Source organism: Phalaenopsis equestris, unplaced genomic scaffold (genome assembly GCF_001263595.1).
Source record: "Phalaenopsis equestris unplaced genomic scaffold, ASM126359v1 Scaffold000276, whole genome shotgun sequence".
Lineage (NCBI taxonomy): Eukaryota > Viridiplantae > Streptophyta > Magnoliopsida > Asparagales > Orchidaceae > Phalaenopsis > Phalaenopsis equestris.
The window spans coordinates 1,044,145-1,067,460 of record NW_018164718.1 but is presented as its reverse complement, the minus strand read 5'-3'; the positions used below and the strand labels follow the sequence as shown (position 1 = coordinate 1,067,460).

Here is a 23,316-nt window from a genome sequence, read left to right as displayed (position 1 = left end):
GACTTGACATTATCATTCCCAACCCATTCCATTTTTTCTTTCTCACACACTTGAGTATAAAATCTATGTCATTTTTCTTAATAACTGAAAAAAGGCTTATCAATATATATTAAATATTTATATTTAATTTTGAAAAATTAAAACTTTAAATTATCTAAGAAATTATATTAAATTTAATATTTCAACTAATATGCTATGTATTCTAAGCACATTAAAATATATTTAGTATTTACATAATTTGATTTAATTAAGTTACTAAAGTGTTGTAGCAGTAAAAATTGAAATTTAAATGTTAGGTATTTAATTACAAAAGCATACAATTGTATTCTAATAAAGGAAAATATCTCATTAGCTAAAAGAGTAACCATTTCATGTCCCCTATCATCTACAAGCAGTGTTTGGCTGATTTAGGTTATATAGGATTTATCACATAAATCTGAAATTATTAAATAGGGTGCGATGGAGGACTAGAGGAATTGGCGAGTATGTCGGAATAAATTGACTTAACAATCAAATTTATTAAGGATCCGTTTTGGGCTGTTTATTTGGTACGGTGGCATTTTGAAAACACATGGTGCGATGGAGGACTAGAGGAATTGGCGAGTATGTTGGAATAAATTAACTTAACAATCAAATTTATTAAGGATCCGTTTGGGCTGTTTATGTGGTACGGTGACATTTTGAAAACACATTAAACACATTTGGCCTGTTTGGGTAAACTGCGTTTTGACAGCTTATGCGCTTTTAAAACATTAAAACAACATTTTTACATTGCACTTGTCTAGGTGTGGTGGCAGCTTTCTGGCTGCGGTATGACTTTTTCAAAAAATAAAAATTTGTAATAACAACCGCACTTAACTTATCGACAAATTATTTTTAATCAGTTTATCAGCGGATTATTTAATAAGCTGCAACTGCCCCAAACAGATCATAAGTCTAAATTTTCTTCGTAAAAGAGATTGAAGAAGAGGAATTAAAAAAAAAAAAATATGTTCGGGAATATGATTTAGGCAACATTACGAGGAAATTTCTTTAAACATCACGTTGGCGGAATAGAGGCCGACATCCACATATTACAACGACAAAAATATTATTTTTTTGTGGACCAACATCCCTCAATTCTCAAGAAATGATGCTTCTCCAGACCATCAGTTGGAGTTTATTGTCTTTCAATCCAACACAAACGAGACGAGAGGCATGAACTCCGTTTGAGGCAGCGTTCAGGTTGCGACGCGGCTTGAAGCCGCAGAAATGTGTTGTTTGGGGCGGCGGTGTTTGAACGACGCATGGCATTTTTAGTAAAGAGCAGACCGCATGTTTAACCCCGTGACCCGATCCAAACCCAACCTACTTCACTTACCCAATCCAAAACAGTGACCTAAATCATTTATTTCCTAATTCTCTATTTGTATTTTATAGTTTATACTGTAAAAAAAATAGAGAGAGATTTGTGTTATATTGCACTTCGTTCCTTTCATGGTCATCATTTCAACAAAACTTCACCGGAAATGCGACAAAGACATGTTCACTGATTCTTAGGGGTGCGGTAGAAGTTTGGTGGAGACTTACCGGAGAGAGGCGAAAAAAATGCCAGGCTTGACGGCTCCTTCAGATTATTCACAAGATCCTCCGCGCCACCCATCTCTCAAAATTAATTCTAAGGTAACACCATTTTTTCCATGTTCCTCTTCTTTCGTTGTCCGCCTTTTGTTCATATTTGTATGGAGAGTTTGAATTCCATTACTGATTATTTAATAGAATTGTTACAAAATGATTAGAAGTCAATCCGAATTTACAATCGGTCTTTTGTGTCGTTCTCAGTTCTCACCAACTTCTTGTGTTCTGATGACTTTTAATTTGACCATTATGTGTACTTATTGATGACTTAGGTTGTTTTAAATGTATGTATTTTGCCTCAACAAGTTTCTGGTAGGGCTTAGGGCAGATAAATACCAGTTTCTTCTGATTATTCCAGCATGTTCTCTTTTGCTTCATCATAATAAGGTTACTGCATTGATTTGATTGAAGAAAAAGGGCTTAATTGAGATAATTGCTTCGTTAGGACATGGAGTGTAGTCAAATCTGGTATCAATTGTTCTGCTTTTGTGACAGTTTCGAGCATTTGCTAAGGTTCTGTTTTAAAAGCCCTCACTGAGTCTGTCGAGAGCTAAACAATTACACCAGCCATCTAGGCACTTTGTCACTACAGTTATAGGTTGAGTTTGTTCAAATTGGACGCTAGCCACACCCATCATTTGTGTTCTCTCTCCCTGTATGTTGACCTCAATTACTATTGTAAACCATGGCTTATGTTGACACAACTACCTTAAGGATTTTTTGAATGAAGGATGACATTCCACTACTCAACTTAATTGACAAGCTCATATTGAACTGTCAATCATTAACATGTTATTTGATGCTGGATCTGGCTTGCATTCGTTGATTAAAAAGGCTAAAATGGAAGTCCTTGATGCGTAAAATTCAAAATTAATCTTAAATTATATTTTTCCTTATTCATGTGACCAAATTAATAGAATTAGTAGATATTGTGGTTCATAGGAAGATAAATATCTAATGCATTCAATAAACTAAATGAGTTGGAGAAAAGACTAAGGAGTTTGATAGCTTAGGTTTTAAATTTCGGTATTCAGGTAAGAGTTTTACTAGAAATGATGTAGGTGTAATTAGATTAAGGGTTTGAAAGATAATGTTAAATTAATAGATTTTGAGATATAATTATAGCCCTAAAGATTATTATTTATAATATGATTCTTAATGCTATAAGTGGTTATGCTAATTAGGTTTGGATATATGTTCAAAACAAAAATTTTGGAATGAACATGAAAATTAATACAAACGATATCTTTTTAAGAAAAAATATTTGTTGGAGGAGATTTAAGTAGACATATTGGTAGAGTGTTAGAAGATTTTAAAAATATTAATGACGACTTTGATTTTGAAGTGATTAATGAAGAAAATAGAATTATATTGAATTTTAATTTAGCTTATAATTTTATTATTGCTAATATTTTATTTAAGAAAAGATGAATATACTTTTACTATATGAATGTATCTAATACTATGCAAATTGATTATTTTCTTATGGTAAAAAAATCGTCGAGAATATAAAGATTGTAAGGTTATTCATTGCAAAAATTTAACTATTCAATATCAATTATTAGTTTTCGATTTTAAGATAATGACTTGGAAGATAAAAATAAAATGAAATATTGTCATAAAATTAGAAGTGGACGCTTAAAAAATAATTAAATTTTTTTTTTTGGAGCAAACTTCATGATTTTAAGATATGGATGTTCATGAAGTTAATTCTATATTGGATAAAGTAACAAACAATATTAAACAAGTGACAAAAAGATATGTTTGGAGAATCAAAATAAAAGTTTTTATAAATAAATATAGTTTGTGATAAAATAATAATGTGCAAGCAAAAAAAAAAAAAAACTTTGGTTATAAAAATTGGCTCAAATGTATAACCTTATAGAATTGTGAAAAACATAAGGTGGCTCGTAGGGAGTCTAATAAAACTATTAGTGATGCTAAGAATTTTGTTTTTAGTGATCTTTATAATATATTAGATATTAAAATGGTGAAAGATATATATAGGCTTGTTGTTGCTGTTGTTGCATGTGTCTAAATGAAGATTTTGAAACTACTTTAATATTCCATCCTTATTTAGAGCTTCTTAAGGGCTATTTGGTTCCATGTATTTGTAGTTTGTGGCGTAAAGCAAACTAAATACAAGATTTTTCAAAGCTCAAGCATTTGCTTGGATGTAAATAGAATGCAATGTAAAATTTTTGTGAACTTGGAATTCACCTTGCAGTTCAAAATTAATGTATTTCAAATTCATTAGATATTGACATTTTTTAAAAACATTGCAAATTGCAGCTTCTTGTCGCTATCACTGTCACCTGTCAGTAGCCTGCCCGAGGGCATTGCAGCCACCCAATGTCAAATTCAAGGGAGGGCAGAAGGTGGCACGAGCCTCCCCAAACTTCATACATATCAACAATCTGTTATTTACGTAAAGAACATGAAATATATATATATATATATATATATATATATGGTTTAGCCGAATACCTTTATTGATACAAAAAGTTGGTTTAAATACAACTTACCAAAATCTTGAACTTAGGAAAGAAATAACACACATATCTTCAAGATTACAAAAAATAAATCAAGTAAACTAGAACCAGAAATTCCTCTAACTGACCAGAAATAAAAGGAAATATATAAATAGGAAATAAAAAGAAATAAATAAAATCCTATGTTGAAGCATAAATGTCAATCATGTTAAATGTGGATTTGAAATAATCAAACAACGGACGAGAAAAGTTCTTTGTGAGAATATCAATCAGTTGACAGTGGATGAGACAAAACAGAACACAAATCTCCCCAGAATCGAGATTCTCCTTGATAAAAATGACAGTCAATCTCCACGTGTTTGGTACGATCATGTTGGACTGGATTATGAGCAATACTAATGATAGTTTTTTTTTTCAAAAAAAAATCTGCAGAGGAACGGTGACGGACATACATAACTCACGATGCACAACTAGAGGGCTTCACAGACACCCAAAGATAAGGTGAAACTCGGCTTCAGAACTAATACAAGCAACATGGAGCAATGACCCTAGGTAGATTGTCAATGATGGATGAACCCGAACTAATCAACGTCCGTATAAACTACAATAAAATGAGAGGTGTGATTTGTGAACAACAAACTAGAGCCCGGTGTGCTTTTTAGGTATTGGAGGATTCGATGGGCAGTAGTGAGATGATGCTCGTAGTGGTCATGCATCAACTGACTTATGACACCAATGACGTGACAGATGTTTGGGCATGTATGGGCAATGTAAATGAGTTTACCCATAAGGCGTTGTTAGCGTGTTTTGTTCATCAGAACGACCTTGAAAACTTCAAATAATTTCTCATTGAGGTCTATCTATCGGTTTACAAAGAAGTAGATTAGTCTTGACCAATAAATCTATCACATATTTGGGCTGGGAAAGACAAATGCCCCAAGAGGATCGAGCTACTTCCATGCCTAAGAAATATCAGAGGGAACCCAAGTCTTTCATCTCAAAAAACATGTCGAGGATGGCCTTAAGAGACTCAAAAACTGATAGATCATTACCCGTGAGCACAATATCATCGAAATAGATGATGAGGATGACAATGCGATCACCAGACAAATGGCGAAAAGGAACATATGATATGATTGGGCCTGAGAGAAACCATGACCCACTACAACTTGCATAAACTTATCAAACCAAACTCGTGGGGATTGTTTCAGTCCATAGGGGGACTTTCGCAATCGATACACTTGTCCATGGGAAGAAGTCAAGTCAAATCCCGATGGAAGAGACATAAACCTCAACAGCTAGATCGTCGTTAAGAAAAACTTTATTAACTTCTAGTTGAAGTAAGAGCCAATCTAGATTCACAACTAGGGATAATAAAACCAGAAATGTATTTAGTGTAGCAATCGAAGCATATGTCTCTTTATAGTCAACCCAATACATTTGTGAATATTCTTTGGTGACTAACTATGCCTTGTTGTATTCAAAGGAGACATCAGAGTTAAAATTGATGTTGAAAATTTAACTGCAACCTAATAATTTTTTTTTTCTTTTGGGAGGTCAACCACGTCCCAAGTATGTTTGTGCCGAAGGGCATTCATCTCGTCCATGACCACAGTCTTCCAGGATGAGTCAACCAAAGCCGCCTTAATAGTGGACGAGAGACAACAATCTATCAGGAATATGGAAATGCTTTGTACCTGCCATAGGATAAAAGGGGTGAAGAGTGCATGATCGTACCTGCTTGCATAACTCAATTGGGAGATTCAAATCTTCACTTTGATCATGAGTGACCGTCATAATTGGAGAGAGCATCGTACTGAGGAAATCAGCTGTAGCAGACTCTAAGACCTGCAACGAGGCGGCAGACTTGATGGTAAGGGAATCAGGACGAGTCTCAATAGAGGGTTTTGTACGATGAATATAAACACGGAGAGGGGGGTGGTGGTGGTGGTGTTGGCCCGACTGGTGGCGAATGCAGCAGGGCCAAAGGTGTGCCGGGAATAGTGGTTGTTGTTGGAAAAATGTCCACCGGAGTCGAAAAAGAAAGTGTTAAAAAAAAACTCCCCTTCACTTGAGGCAGTGTTAGAGAAGAATGAGAATTAAAAAAAAAGACGTCAACACTAATGTAGGTTTTATTTGTGGCATGATCAAAACATCGTTAATCTTTTTAAGTGGCGGAATAGTCGAGGAAGATAAATTTAGTAGAGCGACGATCAAGTTTACTACTTGTCGGGGCTGTATTTCGAACAAAGGCTGCACTAAAAAATTTTAGGGTCTAACGAGAAGAACAACGAAACAGCTTGAGACCTGTTTTGTTGAGGGGTATCTGTACATGAACTATGACGAAAGATGCCTTTACTAAAAAAAAAGTTCTCCCAATATAAAGTTAAACTACCGTTGTCAATTTGAATGACTTAAATAGTGCTTTTGAATTGGGCTAGAACGAAGGAGTGGAAATTTTTAAATGTGACAGCAGTTGCAGATTTTTCTATAATACATATACCCAATACATCTGAGTGTGGTCATCAGTTAGAGTAAGGAACCACCATTTATTGTTATAGCTTGAATTTCTAGAGGGTCCTTCTTAATCACTATGAATGAGGTGGATATGATATACGTCGATGTTTAACTAATTAACAAATTTTAGATTTAAAGAAGATGAGTTTTTATCAATAAACATCAAATAATACAATTGTTTTAAATAATGAAACCTGGGATAACTCATAAAAGCAATGTAAAAGCATAATTGGACATGCAATAGGAGGGGAAAAACATAACTACAAAATTGAGTGTTAGAGTCATCAATGCAATTTTTTTGGAAAAAAGTGAGCTCGACTACTTAGCAGTTTCAATCATCTTCCTCGAATGAAGATCTTGAAAGCAACAAAAAATCAAGAAAAAAAAATGAGCTATGCAATCAAGATTACCTGTTAACTTATTGACTGACAAGAGGTTACATTTAAGCAAAGGAACGTGTAACACGGATTCCAAAGTCAGCTCAACTACTAGTAAAACCGACCCTTGACCCGCAATGTAATTAAAGGAGCCGTCGACTATTTTAATTGTATCTTGTTCGAAGCAAGGAGAAAATGTAGAAAAAAAAATGAAAACATCTGGTCATGTGGTCCGTGGTACTTGAATCGATAATTCACGGAGCCGAAGAAGCAAAACCAACGAGAGCCATAAAGACATTTCCTTAACAGACATTAGAGGTCAACGAGCTGGAGGAGAACTGGCGAGAACCAAACAACATAATTTAATGTTCAACTAACTCTGAATAGAGTTCGACGAGTCAGGAATGGTCTGAGTGGGGGTTGGATGAGCTATTATGGATTTCAAAGTCGTAGAGAGACCTTTAACATCGAAAGATTTGGTTGAATACTTATTTGCCAGTTTCCCATGGAGTTTCCAACACTTGTCACGGTTGTGGTAAGGTTTGTGAAAAAACTTAATTGTGGAGTGATTGGTCCGAAACGAGGTGGCAGAGTTTGGAGTACTCTTGAAAACCAAGGTTGATGACTCGGTTGAAGTAGTTGAGTTGTCGAGCATGACAAGTGTTTTCTTTTATCTCAATGGATCTCACTGAATGCTTCCTGGGTTGAAATAAGAGGGTCACAACCAAGTATATGATTGCGGACTTCATCAAGATCCTTATTCAAGCTAGCCAGAAAGTGAAACACACGATTCTTTTCTAAAATCTTATGGAAGAGGGAAAGATCTTTGGAAGAGTCCAAAGTATAGTAATAATAGATGTTACATTCCATCCATAAAGCAACCAAGTTGTTGTAGTATTGGGTCACCTTCTTTGATCCCTGTTTAGTATCGCAGACCTTATTAGAAAACTTTATAAAGTTGCCCATAATTACTTAAGTTTGAGTATCGCGATTGACTATACAGAGGACACTTGCAGACAGAAGAAACATGTAAGAACGACAAATAGAGTTCTCCATGAAATTAATTAGCTGTGACATAACCATGGAGTTATCCACTTCCCACACAACATATACTGGGTTAGTATTTGGAGTTTCTTGAATCGTATCTATAAGGTGGTCAAATTTATGCCGACCTTTGACGAACAATGAAATAGGTTGAGACCACTAGAGGAAATTTGAATCGTTGTGTTTATGATGGTAATCAGGAAATTCATGTGGTGTCAGGTCCTCTGGTCTGTGGAGGGATTGAGGATGATGTCGAATATCTGGTTCAATCAAGAATAGTGTCGAATGGAAGCTCAGAGGTGGAAGAATCAACTATGGCTCCAATGGAGCCATATGAGAGAATTGGCTATTGAGGTATGGAATGAGTCAATCCCTGCATCTGACAACCTGCAAGGAAGATTTTTTGATTGTAGGAAGGAGTTCCAAGAGGAGGAGGAACTATCTGACAACCTGCAAGGAAGATTTTTTGATTGTAGGGAGTTCCAAGAGGAGGAGGAACTGCAACAAGGAATTTTGGCTGCAGGGAGGAGAGCCAGCCTTGTAGAAAAAAGGAGGATGATTTTCTGCCGTAGGAAGAAGCCGAGAAAGAGGCATGTAGGGAGATATTCTAGTTGTAGGAAGGGGATTCAACCAAGGAGGTTGAGATTTGGCGACTAGGGTAAGATCTTTGTCTCCGATACCATGTTGATTTGGAGAATGAAACGATTACCTTTATTGATACAAAATGTTGGCTGAAATACAACTTACTAGAATCCTAAACTTAAGAAAGAAATAACACCCATATGTTCTAAATTTAGGAAAAAAATCCTAAACTTTGGAAAGAAATAACACCTATATGTATTAAACTTACGAAAGTTCATGAACTTAGGAAAGAAATAACACTCATATCTCCAAGCTTACAAAAGTCAAATTAGCTAAACTAAAAACAAAAAGTCCTATAACTAGCCAAAAATAAAAGGAAATACAAATAGGAAATAATAAGAAACAAATACAATCCTAACGAGAAAAATATCTTATGAGATTAGATAATTTGACATTTTTATGCGAAAATTTATTTAATAAAAATTTATGGTAAATTTAAGTTTATCTACACAATATATGTGTTTTTATTTTTTAAATCTCTATTTTTTGTAGGAAATAGAATTTGATTTTGATTTTCTAATCTAAAATTTTGATAAAAACATATTAAATTTAAATTTAGATATAATTGTTATATTTTGTGAAATATATTAATTCAAACAAAAAGATATGTATTAATTTACTAATCACTATTTTGTAGCTAAGAAAATATTGTAATTTATTTGTTTTATTTTTCATTATTGAATGTTCTATTATGAAATATTAAATGTTCAAATACAATTTATAATTTATTTTTTTAAATTCAAATCGTTATTGTATAAAAAGTTTGTTGGATTATGCTGATTGAGGCATGATTATTTTATTTTGTTGATAATTAAGTAAATGGCTTTACATTATAGAAGAAACATTATAAATTATAATTTTTTATAACTATATATTTTATCTTATTATATTAATAAATTCTAACATTTTTTTTTAAATTATTTATGCCAATTTTAAGTTCAAATGAAAAAATTCGAGAAAATTTTCGAAAAAAAAAATTCGAGAAAATTTGCTTGTCCTCCCAGTTAAAAGATTTTTTGCCACTAATCACAACCACTACTATCTCTGAACGTATTTTATATCCATTTCATTTTTTTTAAACAAAATGCAAGAATGTAAATTCTCGTATTTACTTCACACCAAACCAAACAATTTTAAATTATTTTAAACATAGCATTTCAAATGCATTGTATTTCTTTTACACTGCATTCTTTTTTCAGCAAACAAAACGACCCCTTGTCCATTTTTTAAGTTCAATTTAGTTCTTCCTAAGTATACTGATTGAGCATGATCATTTATTTATTTGTCTTTGATGAAGAACCTATAATTTTCCTATAGTCAATATTGATTTAGATCACCTTAAACTCACTTTGACTCTCATTCTATTTTTTTAAAAGAATTTTTTATGAAATTTTCATTATTATTATTATTATTATTATTATTATTATTTTGTAATTTGTTGGGATAAACCATATTGGGGTGGCTAAGAAAAACATGAACCTGAACAACAATCTTGGGTAAATAGAAAATTTTATTGCTGGGAAATGGCCAAGTTCACTGACTGATTGGTTGAATGAACTTGGGCAAACTTAAAATTTGCAACAAACCTGTTACCCATTCTAGGAAGTTCATTTTCTTTGTGCGCTCATCTTAGTGGTATTCAACTGAAGGCCCTCCAGTGGATGATTATATTTTTCTAATAAAAAATTTTGCTTTGAAAAATCAAATTTAAGAACCATTGACCATCCTTGCTTATTCACTTTAGCTGGTCTCTCCATGCTTTAGTGTAGTCCCCGAAAAAGTTGGATGGAAAAAATTACATTTCCTCCTATGATGATTGGGCTTTGTTTTAAGCAACATTCCAAATTTAAAAACACATTCTTGTTATATTGTCAACCATGAACATGGTTCAGAATGTGAAATCACCTTCATTGTTTGCATTTTAAATTCTTTGACAAGGGGGTTTGAGAATGATATTTTTCTATCATTTTGGCTAGGAAAGCACCTTCTTACTCTTTGAAAAGCACTCTATGCTGCGCATCATGAAATCTATGTTTCTAAAGCAAACCAAGTCCCTTTTTTTCTCTTGCTTCATGATTTTTGTGCTTTTAACCTTCTTATTCTATCTCATGTAAATCATTTTAAGAAATGCTCTGAGCATCAACAGCTTCCCATGCTAAGAGCAGTAGTAAGATTGTGTTTTTGGTTAACTATTCTTCCAATTTGTGAATTACTTTTCTTGAGTTTATCTGAAGTAAATAATAAGCTTCCTACTTCTTATATCTAACTTATCTTCAAGAAAGTAGTTTTGAGTTGAAAGGGCCCACTACCTTCGGTATAACGTTATATTGTTTCTCTGTCTGTGCTTGTATTTTGGATTTCTCAATTTTTCTTTTTTTTATGAAAGCATTCTTGAAGGACATAGACTTGAGTTGATAATGCTCATTACTTTGGTAGCAAAGCAGGATTATATTTTCTTACCCAATTTTTTTTATCATAAAACCAAATTTTACTCATTTCTATGTAGATAAATTTTAAATCTTGATAACTTCGAATCTTTGAATTTGTTTGGGATGGTTGCAGGTATCTATAAAAGTTGCTACATAATTGCTGTGAAAAAATATATTTCTTAAAAACTATTGTGGGTAATATAGACTTTCCTTTTGAAAGAAAGCATGCTATAATTTTTTGACAACTAATAGAGTAGCATATCTGGTTGTAAAAATATGTTTCTTTTCGCATAAATACATAGAAAATAGCAAGAAATGTATAACCAAATAAAACTATGATAGCTGCCTTGAAAGTGCTATGAAAGAATTTCCTCAAAAGGATCTTTAGTATGTGTAGTGCTTCTTTTTTAGTTGAGTCAAATTCTTCTTGTTAGTTTTGTACCATTATCCCAACTACTTGATCTAAAATATTCTTCATTAACCTTTAAAAGGATAACTTTCAAGCTCGTGAAAAAATAGACCAATTCTTGCTCATGAAAAGACTATGGGTTGATGCTTATCCCATGAACAGGGTGATGTGTGAGTGTTTTTGGTTCACTCTCGGCAAAGACAATGGTTAGTGAAGAAATTATCAAGGAGAAGCTTCCCAAACGGATGGAGCTCGATTGAGAAGCTGAACTACTAAAAATCTAATCACCTTTGGCTTGTTCACTTTAGAGTTTACCCTACTTTTATTTTATAAATTATCTAATAGTATTAGTCATGCTCTCATACATTGGGATTAAGTAGCTCTTGTATAAACATTTATACAAGTTTTTTTTAATTTCTTAAACTTCTAATTCTCCTTGCCCTTTTGGCTTTGCAATGGGCCTACAATAAGATTTTACTATTTTTGTCATTGTTAAATGTCGATGGTCACCTTAAGCAACTTTATATTAATTTAGCAACTTTTGTTTGATGATCAATGACCAATCACGAGCATGTGTTAGCTAAATGATGAACACAACTATTATCATTTCATCACAATTAAGGGAGGCTTTCTAATCCTTTCCTTGATTGGGAGGTGATTAGGGTGCAAACTACCACCATAACTCCCGTCATTTTGCACCAATGTACAAACTTTACATCTTATGAATGAGGGAATGATTGGCACCTGCCAAGTTACCTTCACTTTAGAAATTTCAATAGTTGCAGTAGGCATGGAATCTATTCCTTCATCAATATTTGTTGTCCGGACAGGAGAGCTATTGCACTTCTTGTTGGCAAATTAGGTTGCCTAGTTTTGAATTGGGGATTTTTTTTTTATTGGTTAAAGCCAAATTGACCAAGACTGATTCTTCTTAAGTTACTTAATTAGATTTCACTTAATAGGATGCAGTGGCGAAAAAGGATTCATGTAGCCGACCCCACTTAGTGGGATAAAGACTTCTTGTTGTTGTACTTTTTTGGGTTCACCACCCTAATCCCATCAACATTATTTGATCAAATACTCTATATCATGCTTCAATGATTTACCTAACTCAATGGGGATCCTAGGGTTTATGTTTTAATACATCTTTTTATCTTTGAGGTTGGATTGAGAATTGGTGCCTCTCATGCTCCCAAAAATCAAGTACAGCATACTTTTCCTCCATGCAATCATGCAATTTACTAGACACATTTAGGCTATATTGATCAAAGGCATCTCTGGTAAGACTTTATTGGGCATCATAGCATTATCATGCATATTAATTTTTGAACAATGCATTTTAGTCGTGCCCAAAGTACCCCAGATTTTTTAATTTAATGTCTGCTTCAATTTCTGAAGCTATTGTCGATCAAAGGCATCTGTTGTATGACTTTCAGAGACAACATCGCATTATCATCTAGGTTGATGATCATTAATGCACTCTATTGATACCCAAAGTAAACATACTTTGTCTAATCTTTCACTCTTTATTGTTTAAAGCTTGACTTGAGCACGCGGCATAGGTTTCACTTTCATTTTTTAAATCTACAGTTGAACTTGCACGCACACACACAAAGAGAGAGAGAGAGCGAGAGAGCTTAAATACATTTGTTGCGGATGTATGAGAGATGCAAAATCTAATATATTGGAATTTTAAAATTGTATTTTTAACAAACTTTCTGGCTATTGTTTTTCAATATCCTTTTTAAAAAGCAGAACCCCAATTAGACGAGGCCTTAGCTTAATCAACTAACTTGAATGTGAGCGTTCTCTTAGATAATAACATCTTCTGCTAGAGGGTAACATATATATAGCTTTGACGATCCTTGGTCATGGATGGCAATTATGCCTTACCGATAGGGTATTCTACCCAACCAAAATTGATAGATATTTGATTATTTAATCGAATGTGGTAATTATTTGGGTTTGATATTTTGAGTACTTTCCATTTTGGTGACTCGACAGGGTTTGTCGCCCATTGGATACAAATACCCTAACTCAGTTTAATATTTTACAAGTATAAAAAATTACTTTATTATCATTCATACTTTTTGCATGTAATATTTATACTAAAATGTAATATATGTAAATACCAAATTAGATGACCTTAAATATAAAATGTTTTGAACCCTAAATTAATAATGGATTTCAAATTTTTTGCTTTTAAGATATATGGCAAAAATATATATTTTCTACCCTCTACTATGAGTCTATGATATGTGTTTTTAATTATTCCATTTTATTATGATACATATTGAGGTATCTAATTTTAAATCAGATATGAATTAGAATAATGTTTATTGAGTTGGGCAACCTACATGTTATCTTTTATTTATCTTTAATTGATTGTGTTTTGGAAGTATTCCGAGCAATGATGATTCAACTTGACTTCCTGAGCGGCACATAGAGCCTTTTTAGATTATAAAATAAGTTATGTTTGTATTGAAGTCAGCATGGAACTCTAGCATGTTTTTTTCCTAAAAAAGTACTGCAGAGCGCCCTTTTGTTTAAACGATAGTGAGTTTTGAAACATGAATAATCCAATTATGCTATAAAGTACAGTGTCTTGATTTGATGCAGGATCCATTCAATGCTGAGCCCACTCGTGAAGCCTTAATTTCATCATACGTCACTCCCGTGGATTTTTTCTACAAGAGAAATCATGGACCTATTCCAATTGTTGATGATCCCGAAGGGTATTAATAACCTAATAAATCTTCTTCTCTCTGCAAACTTATATAATGAGTTAACTATATATTTTTATTTGCCATAACAGATATCGTGTTTCTATTGGAGGTTTAGTGGAGAAATCTGTAGAACTGTCTATGGATGAACTTAGGTGAGTATGGATATGACATCAAATATGTACCTGCTAAAATTTGCTTTGACATGAAGTCATTAATTTCCAGAAAGCTTCCAAAATACAACGTCACTGCCACTCTGCAAGTATCTTTTGAACTCTGTTTTACTAAATCTACGTGTTCTATTATCTTATTAACTGATAGGTTGCAAAATGAATTAATTCTATTATATTGATTTTTTATGAGCGATTCAGTGTGCAGGTAATAGGAGGACTGCAATGAGCAAAACACGGACCGTGAAAGGTGTTGGTTGGGATATTGCTGCTGTTGGAAATGGTAATTTTAATTTCACAAATGAGCCAAGATTGCTTTGACAGTTTCTGAGGATGTTGGTGGAGGCTGATGTGATTTTATTTTCCCTTAGTCTACCCACTTCTCATAAGAAAATTTTGGAGGCCATTGCATAAGTAGAATTGGCGATAGGCATTCCGAAACATGTTTCTTGTTTTCTTTCTTTCTTATAACGTTCTCAGCTATGTAATTTCTACACAAATTCTGCAAGGCATTTTAAATCTTAGATTACATTCGTTGCTATGAGTTTGTAGTCTTACAAACGGGTGCGTGTGCCTGAAGTTAGCCCAAATCACTATAGGAAAAGAAAATACTATTATGAAACTCAAATTTGAATTCACAAACAGCCAACTAGAATAAGATATAACAATCACGACGCCCGAAATTGAAATTAGCAACTAACAAAAACTCAATGAAGGTGGATCCCCAGGGTGGTGGTTGTGGTGGTGGAGGTCGGTGAGGGTTTGGAAGGTAGCGCAGAGGTAGAAAAGACTATTGACAAACAGAAAACAACAAGACAACGCTTTCTTTGGGGCTGAACAACAAGTACACAATTGGGGGAAGATGCGTGAGGATTGTCTCGGTTGGTGGTAACAAGGGGAAGGATGTTGAAAATGAAGGTGAGGAGTTGTGGCAATGGCTGCATGCTAGAATGAGAGAAACAACTGGTCGGGTGGCTAGAACACCATAAGATGGCCAGGATTGGTTGTTTCCGGGCAATGTCAATGAGTGGGAATGACGGTGGCAGCGGCGGGGAAGGTGTGGGACTGTGTGACAGCAAAATGAGGACTGTCCTTGTGGTGCGACAATAAGGACGATGGCTGGACAACGAGGAATTGCATGAAGAACAACAAAAAGACTTGTCGGGGCAGCTGCAACAAGGAGGAAGACGTGGTAGTGAAGTGAGAGGGATGCAAAAAAGGATAGAGAAGTTAATTACCACATGAAGGCCAAGCTACAACCGAAGCATCACTTAGAACCCTAGGATAGAACCCTTGAAGGAAAGAAGAGATGCTGGAGACTGTCTCGATAACAACAAACGAAAACTAACCCTAAACAGCTGAAACACAAACATTTAATAATAGGATAAGTAGGAGAAGGTCCGAGGGCCGGCTGACTCCACTGCACTCAAAAAGCTTGAATCGCTTCTGTCCAGGTGAGCAGACGGGCGCTTGCTTGGTCTTTGGAGGCACCACATCCCGCCTAGGCACCAATAATGCCCGTGCCAATCTTCCGTTGTTGGGGGAGCTTCGAACTCGTTTTTCGAAGCTTCTGCCTCCACTTTGAAGGTGATATGACTGTTATAATCTCTTGGGGTTGAAGGGCCTTCGACTATGTCGATATGAGCACATGGATTCCACTGTCTGTTGTGCTGTCTCCCAAAACACCCTTTGAGAGTAGACATCGATATTGGACAAACCGTCTGATCGTACACTAATGAACTGAATTGGGACATCATGTCACGTATATTATACTGAATTCTCCTGAAGTAACCCAAGGTTGGTTTGACCTGATCTGAAGTGAGGGCAACTTGAATCTTCCCTAATGGCGGTGGCTTCAATAGTGATGTCATGAAATGCTCTCTATAATGACTGTACCCTGTCTGAAATCGATGCCTCAGTGGATTGCCCATGAGGCTGCTTGGAAGCTGAAGACAAAGATCCTATTACTACTGACTGTTTGTTGCTGTGCAAGATCAAACTCTTATGGTGAATTGGGGCATTAGTATCCCAAACTATAGCAGTTATTAGAGTTAGTGGAGAAACTCAGCAAGGTGACAAAGGCCGTCATCCCCCAAGCTAGGTGTTTTTGTTATATTATTTATCAGTGCTGGTGGGCTCGCAATGCAAAGACACAACCGACCTTATGGCACTCCTACTGTCGTTGCTTCTAACATTCTTGAGGTTCTCACTATGACGATACATTCTCCAGGACAATCGTGGTACCAGAATTATTGTCGTGGGACTGCTTCCAACATTGGGATAGTTCTCAAGTTGAACTTTATTCTAGCAAATCTTTCCAAGAGGTCTGCCAACCGTGTATGTTTGAGTGCAAAGTGCTTATCATTGAAGGTGAAAACATAAACATTATACAACTTTTGCACACCACTATGAAGAGAGAGTTTTGGAGGCATTGCCTGTGCTTGAACCCATCATATTGAGTCCTAGAGTCAAATTGCCACGACCTCTCCAACAAAAGGTGGCAGGCGTTCATGGCACTGCGCTGCACCACACCTGATTCTACAACTAGTTTGTAATCAAAAACTCTATGAGGCACCTCCTGTCCTTGTTGACCTTATTGTCTTTCTTCAACCATGTCAGAGAATACGACGGGGAATGCCTTTGAGTTATGAGGCTTACTTTCTCCACCATCTGCATAAACATCACATTTTTGCTGCTCTCCATCAATGATGGGATTGCATACATTTCCTTTTGAAAGTGCGACAAGTGTAAAATATAGTGGTGAAGCCACTAGTGCTCCTTCTTATCCTCAGCCTGTAGGACCCATTTTACCACGAGCTTCTCACCCTTGTTTGTTGGAAAATGTTACTCACCCTATTCCTTAGTTGCATCTTCCTTGCTAACCTCCTCCACTGCACCCTATTCGGTGAAAGGCACGACTGGACTCATCAAGCAACTGTAAGTGATATACACAAAACCATGACACCTGAAGCATTCCTAGGTGGGACTGTAGTGGGTGGGCTAATATTCTCAGGCTTCTTCTCACTTAGAGTAGTTCCATCCTACTCCCTACAGGACTGCTCCAATCTCTGAGGCATGGTCCTCCTAAGTCTCCAACTATGGGTGACTGCTAATTGGCGGTAGTTGCGTGTTCTACTTATGTTGTCTCCCTACTTTTTATGCTAAAGTTTGCACATCTCTCAGTGTCCAATAGAGTTGCAGCTGAATCACATTACTGATGAAGAGCTTTAAGCCTCCCAACCATTTGGATATGGTGTGCTCCTCTGGCTCCTTCAACTCACTCTTCAATTTATGTTGTAAAAATTGTCGTATACTTCTTCACTAATAGTTCCTTTTGTTTTAGGTAGTGGAGCTTCAAAAAAATTAATTGACATTAGTGCTAGGGTAGGTATTGTAACTGCATCACTTTCTTCATTATCTCCCAAGACTTGATTATGCCCCGTCCTCTCCATCTTTCCCTCTTCAGATTCTCTCACCACAAAGATGCATTATTCTTCAGCTTGATGGCAGCGAGCTTCACTTTTTTGTCATCAGGTACCTCCTTGTATTCCACTCGAGTAAATAATCTAGATCCATTCCCCCTCGAAGGTACCTCCTTGTATTCCACTCGAGTAAATAATCTGGATCCATTCCCCCTCGAAGTCTGGTAAGTCCACCTTCATTCCCAAATCTATGTATCCTCTAATAGGCACATCATCTCTATATTTTCTAACCACCACTCCATCTCTGTATTCTCTAACATCCATCTCATTCTGTCCTCTAACATGTGTCTCATCTCTGTATCCTCCAGCAGACATCTCATCTATGTATCTTCCACTAGGCACTTCGGCTCTAATCCTCTGCTAATACTATACTCCAAAGTGTTGCGGTCTGTCTTCTTCTCCTTTGAAATCATTCATATGAAAGGAATTGAAGTGTTCTTCTTGCTCTCCTTCACAGATTTTACTATTATTGTCGACGTTGATGCCGCCCTGAGTCCTTTCCTCATTGGCATCGAGCCGATGTAACATTTGACGGAGTAGTTGTTGTATGTCGTTCATGGTAGATTCTTGATTAGAGTTTGGCAATTGTCTCCTTGGGGATGTTAGGTTTTTGGGTGTAGGTAGGTGGAAGGTGAATAGGGTGGAGGAAAAAGAAAAAAATTTGGCAAGGTGATATTGGGAATGCTAGAAATCTTAGGAGAGGACTAGGGTTAAACTAGTTTTGATACCAAATGATACCGAAGTTAACTTAAACCAAGATAAAAAAAATAAATATTATTACTGAAAATCAAATATGGACTTACAAACATCCAACTGAAATAGGAAATAACAACAATCACTACACCTGAAATCAAAAGTAGCAATTGCTACGGCAGAAACACTCAATGAGGGTGGATTCTGTGGTGGTGTTGGTGGTTGGTGAGGGTTTGTAAGGTGGCATTGGGGTGGAAAGACGGTTGGCAAGCAAAAAGTAGCAAGGCAGTGGTTTCCAAGGGGTCGTACATCAAATAGATAGTTGAGCGACGTTGTGTGAGAGCTATTTGGGATTGATGGAAACAAGGGGGGAAGGACATCGACAACGTAGGAGATAAGTTGCGGCAATGGAAGCATACTGAATTGATAAAAACAATTGTCGGGCAGCTGGAACAATAGAAGATGGCTAGAATCAGATGTTTCTGGGCGACAACGACGACAATGATGGTGGCGAGCGGGAATGACTACAACAACGTTGGGGAAGGTTTGGGACTGCAAGATGGCAAAAGGAGGACTGTCCTTGAGGTGCGACAACTAGGAGGATGGCTGGAAGGTGAGGAACTACAGAAAGAACATCAAAAGAATTGTTGTCAGGGCTGTTGCAACAAGGAGAAAGACGTGGTGGTGAAGCGAGAGGGATGTGGAAATGAATAGGGAGGATAATCACCACCTGGAGATCAAGATATGACCAAAGCATCACCTAGAACCCTAGGATACATTCCTCGAATGCAAGAAGAGGTGCCGAAAGATATCCTGATACAACACACATGAAGAACTAACCCTGGAATAGTATAAACATAAATATATAATAATTGGATAAATAGGAGTGTTATATATAATAATTAGATAAATAAGAGTATGCAGGAGGGCCGACCGACTCCACTGCACGCAGAAAAACCTAGACGGCTCAGTCGAGGTGAGCAGATAGGCGCCTGCTTGGTCATAGGAGGTACCGCGTCTCACCCAGGCGCCAATGATGTCTGCATCAAGCACAAACTATTTTTTTTTCCAGATATTTTATGGTTACAGTTTTAAAGAAGTGGAATTTTAGTTGCTATCAATAAGGATAAAAATAGGTTGGGGGAAACATAGAATGTTTATTTGGAAACTGAATGAATTTCAAAAAGAGGATTCATATAACGGATCACAAATCATCATCAACATCATTAGTAGTCTTACTCAACTATTTGGGGTTGACTTTATGAATTATCGCATTCAATTTATTCTTGTTGAATGTCTTTTAAATGTTATAGTTTTTCTTTGTGATTTATATTGAATAACTTCTATTCATGTTACTTTAGATCCATCCCTTCTCTTTTGTAGAATGCCAATTCTAATCTATCTTCCATCCCTTCTCTTTTGTAGAATGCCAATTCTAATCTATCTTCTTAATGTAATGAGTGCTTCCTTTTAATCTTTAATATCAATGTCCAAATAATCTAGGTCTATTTTTAATTATATTTTTTATAATAGATTTCTCTTAAATAGTTCCTCAAACATGATTACTCATTGATTATTCTTGCTAATTTTGTCACGCACCTATCTCAACATTCTCATTTTTATCAATCCTAATTTAGTTATAAATTTTTTTCTTACCACCCAACACTTTGATTCATATAATTTCACCAAACTATTTGTAATTTTATAAAACCAATCTTAAAATCTTCGTGATATTCTCTTATCGCGTTCCCATCTAATACGCTCTTGTATTTTAACCCCCCTAGCTTTAAGTCTAGAATCTCTTTTGTTCTATATAATAAATCTAAGATATTAAAATTTGTTTATAATATACCTACTAATATTACATATATCATATACTTTTATCTTTTTTCTACACATTATTATTCCTTTATTTTCTACTTTTTTATTATGCTAACTTTTCATTTATTTTTGCAGATGTTTCATTGATTAGAACCATGCTATTTGTATGTATGTATATACATCTACACACACATATATATATATATATATATATATATGGGGCTTAGGGTGGCGTATTTCCGCTTTGCTAGGGTTCCGCCACATGGCGAACCCTAACGTCTTTGGGCTTCAGCGTCTGCTTCCTTTCGCATTTGCGTTCGCATTTTGTCTGGCGACAGTACTTGCGGTCAACTCCCCCGTCACATCTGCGACAGCCGCTCGACAGTTTCTTCGTCTGCGACAGAGTCGCTCCTGCTGCGTCTCGTCTGCTACAGAGCCGTCGAGTCACGTCTCCTGCGACAGAGCCGCTCAACAGCTTGCGACAGACAGAGCCGCTCGTCTGCCGCGTCTCGTCTGCGAAAGACAAAACTTCTTCGTTTGCGACAGACAACTTCTTCTGCTCGACTTTGCCATAGGCGTGACAGAGCCGCTTGACTCTCGTGAAGCTTCTCACTGTGCTGCAGGTTGGCACTGGCTGCGGTAATGGCCTCAGGGCTTTCTTACGCCGCTGCTCTCGCCGATGATAACCTCGCCAAACCCTCTTATGCTACAGTGATTCACAAACGCAGCTCCCCTTTTCACCTCGCAGATAGTGTGGTATTTCCGCAGGTTTATCATGATTCTGTTGCAGGAAATGGTGATTGCAATCTCATCAAAAAAGTAGAAAAAAAAGCGGGTAAACCAACAATTTTCTTTTATGATGCTGAAATTTCAACTTGTGCTACAAAATACAAATTTACACTAGTTGAAAAGTTCCAATTAGGTTGCCCTAAGATATCATCAGGGAGATTTTTGAAGACTTCAAACTGATTGGGGATTGACAGGTGGGTCATTTCGACAGAAGACATGTTATGATACAGCTGAGCACAGAAGATGATTACACGAGGATTTTCTCAAAGAAATTTATCACAATTGAGGGAAAATATATGAAATTGCTCAAATGGACTCCCAATTTTGATCCCAGTCAAGAACCCCCAATTGCACCTATCTGGTTTTCATTACCTAAACTCAAGCTTCATTTCTTTGATCTACCTATCTTATATGCAATTGAGACTATTCTTGGAAAACCTTTACATGTAGATTTACCTACAGTTCATTTCTCAAGACCCTCTATTGCAAGGATTTTGATTGAACGAGATATTATACTACCAGATGTAGAAGAAGTATGATTTGGATCTGCTCACAATGGTTATTGACAAAAAATCATTATGAAACAAAAACCATACTACTGCAAGCACTGCAAGATGTTTGGACACCCGCAGGAGAAATGTTTCAAATTGCACCCACAGTTTAGAACCAGTAGTCAAAAGCAGGAACATACTGTTAGCGCACCCCATGTGCCTGAACGCGCTCTTAGCAAACCTGATGACAACCAACATGAGGAGGGAAACACCACAAGACAGGAGTTGATGTCTGCAACCAGCAATTTTCTTTTATGATGCTGAAATTTCAACTTGTACTGCAAAATACAAATTTACACTGGTTGAAAAGTTCCAATTAGGTTGCCCTAAGTTCGAGATCATCAGGAAGATTTTTGAAGACTTCAAACTGATTGGGGATTGACAGGTGGGTCATTTCGACGGAAGACATGTTATGATATAGCTGAGCACAGAAGATGATTACACGAGGATTTTCTCAAAGAAATTCATCACAATTGAGGGCAAACATATGAAATTGCTCAAATGGACTCCCAATTTTGATCTCAGTCAATTGCACCTATCTGGTTCTCATTACTTGAACTCAAGCTTCATTTCTTTGATCTACCTATCTTATATGCAATTAGGACTATCCTTGAAAAATTTTTGCAGGTAGATTTACCTACAGTTCATTTCTCAAGACCCTCTATTGCAAGGATTTTGATTGAACGAGATATTACACTACCAGATGTAGAAGAAGTATGGCTTGGATCTGCTCACAATAGTTATTGGCAAAAAATCATTATGGAACAAAACTCATACTACTGTAAGCGCTGCAAGATGTTTGGACACCCGCAGGAGAAATGTTTCAAATTGCACCCACAGTTGAGAACCAGTAGTCAAAAGCAGGAACACACTGTTAGCGCACCCCATGTGCCTGAATGCGCTCTCAGAAAACCTGATGACAACCAACCTGAGGAGGGAAACACCACAAGACAAGAGTTGGTGTCTGCCCTTGGGATTCTTTCTCCTGACCATACTACAATGGATAATATTCGAACTGAAAATCTGGATAGTCCCGCAGCTCCTATTCAGGAAGCATCAGGTGCAGAGGTAACAATTCACACTTCACATACACTGGAACCTATCGCGGTGGCAACAACTATCTTTTCTCCTACTGCAGTTCTAACATCAAATCAGATCGAGGATCATATGAGTCAGTCTTTAGATGAAGAATGACAGGTTTACACTTCTCGGCGGAAGAAGAAGCCTGAGGGCTCACTCCAACTTGGAAACTTAATGGATGATACTTTGGTGACTTCTGGCAATGACACGACTCTTCAAAGCTTGTTATCTGGTTCCGCTTTTAAAACTAGAGGAAGAGACATGACTAAACTGGCTCGTTCTTAGCTACTGTTTTCTGCATGTTTTAAATTTGTTTTTAATTTTATTTGAGTATACTAGTACCTTTTGTTGGAGTTTTTATGTACTTGTATCGTATGAATAGGGCGCTTCTTTGGGCTCTTCTCATATAACATTTATGTATCCCTTTATATTTCAATAAAATTAGCCGTTGGCTTTAATATATATATACATATATATATA

The 23,316-nt window shown here is 36.1% G+C and overlaps 1 protein-coding gene across 1 annotated transcript in view; it reads left to right on the top strand.

Annotated features, from left to right (window-relative positions):
• The first annotated feature begins 1,464 nt into the window (after positions 1 to 1,464).
• LOC110024838 (sulfite oxidase) overlaps positions 1,465 to 23,316 on the top strand; it is a 33,858-nt gene continuing 12,006 nt past the window's right edge. Inside the window, exons 1-5 of the mRNA XM_020725010.1 lie at positions 1,465 to 1,662; positions 14,147 to 14,262; positions 14,343 to 14,405; positions 14,476 to 14,512; positions 14,622 to 14,703. Of these exons, the coding sequence (XP_020580669.1) occupies positions 1,588 to 1,662; positions 14,147 to 14,262; positions 14,343 to 14,405; positions 14,476 to 14,512; positions 14,622 to 14,703 (373 nt within the window). The 5' untranslated portion in view covers positions 1,465 to 1,587. The remainder of the gene's footprint in view (positions 1,663 to 14,146; positions 14,263 to 14,342; positions 14,406 to 14,475; positions 14,513 to 14,621; positions 14,704 to 23,316) is intronic.